Source organism: Carlito syrichta, unplaced genomic scaffold (assembly GCF_000164805.1).
Source record: "Carlito syrichta isolate Samal-C Ts95f unplaced genomic scaffold, Tarsius_syrichta-2.0.1 Scaffold314733, whole genome shotgun sequence".
NCBI lineage: Eukaryota > Metazoa > Chordata > Mammalia > Primates > Tarsiidae > Carlito > Carlito syrichta.
In genome coordinates this window covers 39457-48985 of record NW_007258829.1, presented here as the reverse complement: position 1 = coordinate 48985, position 9529 = coordinate 39457, and the positions used below count along the sequence as shown (strand labels likewise).

The 9529-nt window shown below is 41.2% G+C and overlaps 1 protein-coding gene and 1 pseudogene across 1 annotated transcript in view; one reads left to right on the top strand and one right to left on the bottom strand.

Annotated features, from left to right (window-relative positions):
- The window catches only part of SPAST (spastin), a 63630-nt gene that overhangs the window by 41524 nt on the left and 12577 nt on the right, over positions 1–9529 (bottom strand). Inside the window, exon 3 of the mRNA XM_008071812.1 lies at positions 4126–4221. Coding sequence (XP_008070003.1) covers positions 4126–4221 — 96 coding nt within the window. The remainder of the gene's footprint in view (positions 1–4125; positions 4222–9529) is intronic.
- Positions 4290–6483, top strand: LOC103274350 (annotated as a pseudogene).

Sequence of the window (9529 nt, the reverse complement as noted above, 5' to 3'; positions counted from 1 at the left end):
CGGAAGGATCGCCGGAGCCCAGCAGGTCGAGGCTGCGTTGGCCGGGAGCAGCCACTGCAATCCAGTCTGGCGACAGAGTGAGACTCCAACTCAAAAACAAACAAACAAACAAACAAAAAAAACCATATTGAGTATCTCTTATCTGAAATGCTTGGAACAAGAATTGTTTTAAATTTTTATTTTTTCAGATTTTGAAAGATTTGCATTATATTTACTGGCTCAACATCCCTAATCTGATAATTTAAAATGCTTCAATGAACATTTATTTTGAGCATGATTTCAGTGTTCTAAAAATTTTGGATTTTGAAGCCTTATAGATTCTAGGTTTCAGATTAGGGAAATTGAACCTGTAGTAGGGAACTGAAATAAGACAAGATTTAATTTTTTAAAAAATGGGTCCCAGGAAGAAAACGTCATGATTTTTATTTATTTTATTTCAGGTTTTTTTTTTTCTTGAGTTGGAGTCTCACCCTGTCACCCAGGCTGGAGTGCAGTGGCATGCTCATGGCCACTGCACCCTCAACCTGCTAGGCTCAGGTGATCCTTCCACCTCAGACTTCCAAGAAGCTGGAACTACAGGCATATGCCACCATGCCCAGCTAATTTTTTTATTTATTGTAGAGGCGAAGTCTTACCAAGTTGCCCAGGCTGGTCTCAAACCCCTGGGCTCAGGCAATCCTCTTGCCTCGGCCTCTGAAAGTACTGGGATTGTAGACTTGAGCCACCACCCCCAGCCCCATGTTATCTTATTTTATTTTATTTTTGGAGAGCATGGCACAAAAATACAATGGGCTCTAGCATGTGGAATGAAGTAGAAGAGAATCAAGATAACAACAAAAAAAGCAGATCAGCTCTTCCGGGCTGGAGAATTTTTGCTGTTTATCGTAGCAGGATTATTAGGATTTCAAATATATATTTTGGAAACATAACTATTTATATATGCTGCATTCTGATATTTCTTTGTTTTTTCAAAAAATGCTTTACAAAATGTCAGCCCTTCACAGTCACGCTAAGAGAAACAGGTAAAATACTTATATCCATACTTAAAATGGCATTTTAAATCAAACACAGGAAGGAATGGGAAGAAGAATACAGCCACCAACGCTGTAACTCTAATATCAAACCAAAGAGAGAAGTCCTTAAAGGAGAGGCAAAGCCACAGTGAAAGATGATGACTGATTCTTCTACACAGAAATCTAGTTACTCTATCTCTTCTCTATTAAAATCTTGATTTAAAGTTTTATATTATAGATGAATGACAAAGGCAGTTGTCACACAGTCTAACTTTAAGGCTATTCTGCTATAATTTGAACAAAGAAATATTTATTTTAACAAAACTTACACCCAGCCGAGCATGGTGGCTCACGCCTATAATCCCAGCACTTTGGGAGGCTGAAGCGATAGGATTACCTGAGCTCAGGGGTTTGAGACCAGCCTGAACAACATGGCAAGACCTCGTCTCTACAATAAAAATCATAAAATTAGCTGGGCATGGTGATGCATTACCAAAGTTCCAGCTACTTCGAAGGCTGAGGCAGAAGAATTGCCTGAGTCCAGAAGATCAAGGCTGCAGTGGCCGTGAGCATGCCACTGCACTCTGATCTTGGTGACAGAGTCAGACTCTTGACTCAAAAAAAAAAAAAAAAAAAATTTAAGCCCTACATGTGAAATGCTTGCTAAAAAAAAAAAAGTCACCAATAAAACTAGCTGGAATGTTAGACAATAAATTTATAAAAAATGTTCAACATCATTAATCTTTCGGAAATGCAAATCAAAACCACAATGAGGTATCATTTCACCCCAGTTAGAATAGCTATTATCAAAAAGACAAGAAATAACAAATGCTGGCAAGGACGCAAAGAGAAGGAACTCTTTGAAGCTGATAGGAATCTAAATTAGTACAGCTACCATGGAGAGCAGTACTGTATGATCCAGTAATTCAACTGCTGGGAATTTATCCAAAGGAAAGGAAACCATCATAATGAAGAGACATCTGCAACCCATGTTTACTGCAGCACTATTCACAATAGCCAAGATATGGAATCAACCTAGGTGTGAAGAATGGTGTCAGCCGGGCTCGTTGGCTCAGCCTATAATCCCGTGCCTTTGGGAAGCTGAGGTGAGTGGATTGCCTGAGCCCGCGGGTTCGAGACCCGCCTGGGCAACGAGACCTCTTCTCTACAATAAATCAAAAAATCAGCCGGGCGTGGTAGCGCATGCCTGTAATTCCGGCTACTCGGAAGGCTGAGGCGGAAGGATCACCGGAGCCCAGCAGGTCGAGGCTGCGGTGGCCGAGAGCAGCCACTGCACTCCAGTCTGGGCAGCCGAGTGAGACTCCAACTCAGGAAAAAAAAAAAAAAAAAGGAATGGTGTCAACTGAAGAATAGATAGAGAAAATGTGGTGTACATATACAATAGCATATTATTCAGTCATTAAAAAGGAGTGAAAAAAATAAACAAAGAAGAAAGAAAAGAAAATTAAAAGAAATTTTTTTCAAAAGGAATGAAATCCAACTAGGCACTGTGGCTCATGCCTGTAACCCCAGCACTTTGGGAGGCCGAAATGAGAGGATTGCTTGAGGCCAGGGGTTTGAGACCAGTCTGGGCAACTTGGTGAGACCTTGTCTCTACAATAAGTCAAAAAATTAGCTGGGCATGGTGGCACGCGCCTGTGTTCCAGCTACTTGGAAGACTGCAGTAGCCTTGAGCACACCACTGCACTCCAGCTGTGGCGATAGAGTGAAAACTCTGACTCCAAGAAAAAAAAAAAGGAATGAAATCCTGTCATTCACAGCAACATGGATAGAACTGAAGTACACTTTGTCAAGAGAAATAAACCAGGAACAGAAAGTTATACACTGTATGTTTTCACAGATATATGGAAACTTTAAAAAACTCATTTTATAGATGGAAAACAGGATACTGGAGGCTGGGAGGGAGAAGGGGAAGAAAGGGACAGGAAGAGATTTATTAAAGGATACAAAATTACAGTCAGATAGGAGGAATAAGTTCTAGTGTTCTATGTCAGTGTCGAATGACTATAACTAACAATTTTATATAGCTTCAGACAGCTAGACGGAAGATATTAAACGCTTCTACCTTAAAGAAATGATCAATGTTCAAGATGAAGGATGTGTTAATTATGCACCGAAATATCACTATGTACCCTCAAGAATATGTACACTTATTATGTGTCAAATTAAAAAAATTTTTTTTAATTTTTTTAATCTGGCTGGGATAACAGAGAACCTAGGAAACAAAGAGTCCTCCACCCAAACAAAACAAAACACAAATGAATTTAATCTTCTGTAGAAGCTGATATCCAAAAGTTTATAGATGACAGAGTTAATCCATAGTCAATGATATTCTAATATTTCACCTTACTCTGTGAAGTTTCAACTTTTTTCTAACAGGTACTAAAAATATTCACACACAGCATATATGAAAATAGGTGTGCAACAAAAATTGATACGTTAAAAAATTAATATTTGAGCCGGGCTCGGTGGCTCAGCCTGTAATCCCACGCCTTTGGGAGGCTGAGGTGAGTGGATTGCCTGAGCCCGCGGGTTCGAGACCCGCCTGGGCAGGCGAGACCTCATCTCTACAATAAATCAAAAAACTAGCCGCGCGTGGTAGCGCGCGCCTGTAATTCCGGCTACTCGGAAGGCTGAGGCGGAAGGATCGCCGGAGCCCAGCAGGTCGAGGCTGCGGTGGCCAGGAGCGGCCACTGCACTCCAGTCTGGACAACAGAGTGAGACTCCAACTCAAAAAAAAAAAAAAAATTAGTATTGGTCTAAAAAACACTATTTCATGAAAAAATTGGTATAGCAATTCATAAAAACATAAAATACACAGAAACAAAGATATTTTCATTATTTACAATTTCAAAAACCAGAAGTTGCAAAATACCCAAATACAGTATGGTTAGAATTTCTATGCCTTATTTGTTACATGTTTATATACACTGAATGACATGGACACTATATTTTCAACACAGACCCATGAAAACATAAAAGATTAAGCATACTATTACATAATAAAATCAAATCAACATTATCAGGTTAAGTAAGGCTCAACTTTCCATGCAAGCGTTATTATTTTACATGTTAGTTAACCTAGACCCACCTGACTGGAGATGTCCGTTGCGGCACGTCAAGTTAGTACTGTCATTATAAACATCCATTTGTGACTTGGAAAATGGCAAAACTGGTTGCATCTTCTCTATGCAACAGAGGGGGTAAAAAAAAGAACAAAATAAACAACAACAAAAAATATAATGAACAAACAAAATGCGTATGTGGAATGAAAAATCATTCTAAGTGTTACAAGTTTGTTACATGATGAAGAGCTTTTGCATTTATATAAAATTCTCTTTAAAAATATAATTAGTAAAACCAGACATGAAAATAGCAACAGAAATTAACAAGTGAATAGCTATGTTCAAAATATGCCTTATTCAGGTCAGGTAACCTGAAGCAGTAACACATCCTTATTACCACCAGCAAATATTTACCAAATATCTAATATGTCCTAATTAACTGTGTTGGGAAAGTATCATGGAGATAAAAAAGAATAAGGTTTCTACCATCCAGACAGTTATTAAATGCAACTGGCAACTTACAATACAACTATTAAAAAAGAAAAACAAACTGCATAGTACAAAAGAAAGAGACCACTGAAAAGGCTTTAGAGAGGAGCTGGGCTATGAGGTGGTCAGGATTTGGAAAGATAAAAAGAAAGGACATTTCAGGAAAAGAGAGCAGCATTTAAAATGGCACAGAAGAAAACTAGAAGGAGTGTCTAGGAAATGCTGTGTTTGGCCCATGAACATATGTCAGGCGAAAAATAAAGGCAGTGAAGCAGAATGGCGAACAGGCTGCAGTCACTGTGTACATACAGTCCCCTGCCATGTTTAAGCATACACATGTGCATAGTTGTATACATAAAGATGAACTCTAGAAAGTGCCCAGAGAAGCTGCTAATAACAGCTGCCTCTAGGGAGGGAAACGGGTGGCTGGAGCACAGCATGGGATGGATGCTTTTCATGCTCAAACTTTAAAAATTTTGTAGCATGTGTTTCTATTATCTACTTTTAAAATTAATCAATGAAAAACTAAAAAGGGTTACTTCAATCCTACCTCCACTTCAAATCACAACAAAAAACCCTCCCAAGTCTAGCACTGGAATCCCAAGAGGGTCGCAGTTCTACCTTTGGCACTCTGCACCAGGGTTGCCCTCTCTTTCTGGATTCTAGAAGCCAATCTATGAGCCAAGTGGCATACACCCTGCTCCCACTTACTAGTGATATGACCCACTAGTTTCAGTTTTCTACAGGTCTTAAGGAGGAAATAAAATAATGTACATAATGTATGTGTGCCTTATCCAAAATAGGGGCTCAATTTTTACTGTATTTATTTTGTTGAACTACTCCAGGTCATCATAACTGACTCTTTTCTTTCGCGCTAGCTGGTCAATGAATACATGTGAAAATGCAGCATATATATACTAACTCTCTGAGACTTTCATTTCTAAGGTCAGACAAACAGGCGCCATGCTTGGTTTATGGTACCATCACACAAGCCTTTGGGACAGGTTAAATAGCAGCTACCCTTTCTGCACAAAACACAAAGTACTGCACAGCTTTTGTATCCTAGAACTGGCTGATACAATATACCTTGGAGTTTTTTTTTCTGGTTAGCTAACAGATAGGTCATCTGATTTTTCTCAGTGATAATCACCAAACTGAGACAGAAAGCATCTGTGTTGGTAAAAGCCTAAAGTAGGAAAAACATTAATTTGTAAATGTCTTCTTTGCCAATTAACACTCTTAAATTAAATGCAATAAAAAGGTCACCTAAATATTTATTATATAATAAAAAGAAACAAAGTCTTAGTTTTGACAGATAGGAATAAAAAACTAAAGCGGGCACCAGGAAGTACTGCCCCTAAGAGTACGGGCGGAAGGGGTTGGGCACCAAGGAGGAGATGGAGGTTGAGCGGCCCGGCTCGTGCTGAGCTCAGTAAACTCGAGTGAGCCCTCCCAGGTCATCTTCTGCAACCACAGTCCGCGCCGCGCTGCCTGTATGGCTCAACTTCGACGGTAAGTGGCAGCCCTACCCCACACTGCTGCCCGGCACAGGTTGCCACATCCACAGCTACCCAGGTCACCTTTGGCTTTTCAGAGATGCAGGGACAGACGATGGGCTTCCAGCTAACCAAACTTAATTATTTGTGCTATCTCTCAATGTTGATGAAGAGTCTATTTTTGCCAACATCACACTGCCAGTGTACACCCTGAAAGAGCAATGCCTCCAGGTTGTCCGAAGCCTGGTCAAGCCTGAGGATTACAGGAGACTGGATATCGTCAGATCCCTCTAAGAAGATCTGGAAGATCACCCAAATGTGCAGAAAGACCTGGAATGACTGACGCAGGAGCATACTGAAAATCAGTGAGTGGAAGAGGAGATTGAAGAGTTTAATTGAAGCCAGGCTCGGTGGCTCAGCCTATAATCCCGTGCCTTTGGGAGGCTGAGGTGAGCAGACTGCCTGAGCCCACGGGTTCAAGACCCCCCTGGGCAGTGAGACCTCATCTCTACAATAAATCCAAAAAAAAAAAATCAGCCGGGCGTGGTAGCGCATGCCTGTAATTCCGGCTACTCAGAAGGCTGAGGTGGAAGGATCGCCAGAGTCCAGCAGTCGAGGCTGCGGTGGCTGGGAGCGGCCACTGCACTCCAGTCTGGGCGACAGAGTGAGACTCCAACTCAAAAAAAAAAGAGTTTCATTGAAACTGGCTCTCTTTCACCTCAGCTTTTGAGGGTACTAACAAGTCTTGGTCTAGATACAGGACATGTCACATACTCTCAGTTTCAAAATGTCTCATTCTGGGGATAAAATACGCTCCAATATGCTCCACTGCTTAGGAGAAAGCCAACTGACTTCAAGAGACTTTGTGATGTCTAGGGGCAAACATCACAAAAAGTTATGCCTGCCTGTACTGAAGTATTTATCAGGAGAAAGTAGTTGTATTTTTGCCTCCTAAGTCAACAGTTTCTGTGCAAGAAAGTTTGTGTGATTCAGTGAGAATTGCAGCATATCCTTTCATGGTAAGAAAGCAGTGTCATCTGCTTCTAATCATAAATTGTGGTTGGTGATGTATCCACCTCCTGCTTTGGAAAGACTGAGATGTCCTTGAGGCAGGGACAAGTCTTTCTTCTGAGACCCTAGTGCCTAGCCTAGGGTCTTCAGTCTAGTCATGAGCCTTCAGTCAGTGTTTGTCAGAGGAACAAACCACTCGCTGCTTTGGTAGAAAGTGCCTGGAGGTTTTGCCTCTTTTTTTTATTGGGGAAAAGAGGATGCCTTAATGCATATCCAGTAAACAAATGTCTTAAAGGGAATCATTTTTATGGGAAGCACTTTTTATCATTTTCTAAGTCACATGCTCTTCTCAGTCCACGCTATTGCAGTGTTGTTTATTTAATTCTAAAACGGGATTGGCTTTCTACACCTATTGTGCTAATAGTATCTGTACAGAAAATATAAAATCCTGTAGTATTAATGAGCTACTATACTGTAAATAAGTTTTTGCCAAGTGTGTGTATTTCGGTTCTTTTTTTATAAATCCATGAACTCTCTGACTGGTTGGGCATTTTTTGTCTGGCAGCATCTGGTGGCACTTTGACCTGGCTGGGGGAGAGACTGAAGTCTTCTAGCTTCTGAAAGATTTACTCCCAATGTGGGTTCATGGAGTAGCCAGGAATGTTTCATGATTTTATAAATGTACAGCTACTTCCTTATGGGCTGGACTTATAGGTTCATTAACACAAGTGAAATACTTTTATCAGAATTAGTTTTTTATAACTAGTAGTTTTTTTTTTTAATCTTCCCAGTAGAGAAAAATTTTGAAAAGACAGAAAAGTAAAAGTAAGAAAAAAAGAAAACCGGGCTCAGTGGCTCAGCCTGTAATCCCATGCCTTTGGGAGGCTGGGGTGAGTGGATTGCCTGAGCCCACGGGTTCGAGACCCACCTGGGCAACTTGGAGAGACTTCATCTCTACAATAAATCAAAAAATTAGCCGGGTGTGGTAGTGTGCGCATGTAGGTCCAGCTACTTGGAAGGCTGAGGCGGAAGGATCACCGGAGCCCAGCAGGTCGAGACTGCGGTGGCCGGGAGCGGTCACTGTACTCTACTCTGGGTGACAGAGTGAGACTCCAACTCAAAAAAAAAAAAAATCACTATAGATACACTACTTGAATACAAACACTTTGAGCATTCTGAACTATTTTCTTTTGCCTTTTTTAGGGTACATTTTAGTTAATTGCTTTTTACATAGTAGAGATCATATTGTATATACAGTTTTGCATTCTACTTTTTCATTTAACTTTATAACTTCAATATTTTTCCACATTATTATAAGCTCTTCATAAATGTTAGTATAGTCTTCCTCCTATACTTAATGATTTGGGCATTTCTTGGCATCTGGTTTCTTTCATTCTTTCTTTCTTTTTTTATTTGAGTTGGAGTCTCACTCTGCTGCCCAGGCTGGAGTGCAGTGGCATGCTCGCAGCCACCGCAGCCTCGACCTGCTACGACAATCCTTCTGCCTCAGCCTTCCAAGTAGCTAAAACTACAGGCACACTCCACTACACCCAGCTAATTTTTTGACTTATTATAGAGACGAGGTCTTGCAAAGTTGCCAAGGCTATACATCTATTTTCTTATCCTGAACTTTAGGCACAATTCCTATGCTCTAAAAACAGAGTAAAGCCAGGCTCGGTGGCTCAGCTTGTAATCCCACGCTTTGGGAGGCTGAGGTGAGTGGATTGCCTGAGCCCGCGGGTTCAGGACCCACCTGGGCAACTTGGTGAGACCTCATCTCTACAATAAATTAAAAATTAGCTGGGTGTGGTAGCGCGCGACTTTAGTTCCAGCTACTTGGAAGGCTGCTCGGAAGGATTGCCAGAGCCCAGCAGGTCAAGGTTGCGGTGGTGGGGAGCGTGCCACTGCACTCAAGTTTGGGCGACAGAGTGAAACTCCACCTCAAAAAAAAAAGCTGTTCTTTAATACATTAAATGGTGCTGAGTAAAGGAAAAAAAAACTAAAGAACTAAAGAACTTGTTTTTAGACAGAGTTGTTTTAGTTTGTTAATTTTCTTTTGAGTCAGTCTCACTGTCACCCAGGCTGGAGTGCAGTAGCAGGCTCACAGTCACCATAACCTCGACCTGCTGAGCTCAGACAATCCTTTCACCTCAGTCTTTCAAGTAGCTGGAACTACAAGTACCATCACACCCAGCTAATTTTTTGATTTATTGTAGACACGAGGTCTCGCCAAATGGCCCAGGCTGGTCTTGAATGCCTGGGCTCAGGCAATCCTCTCGCCTCTATCTCCTAAAACTGGAATTACAGGCATGAGCCACTGGGTCCAAACTCACAGAGTTTACATTTGTATGTGCAAAAACATACACATAAGCCAGGCTCGGTAGCTCAGCCTATAATCCCGCGCCTTTGGGAGGCTGAGGTGAGTGGATTGCCT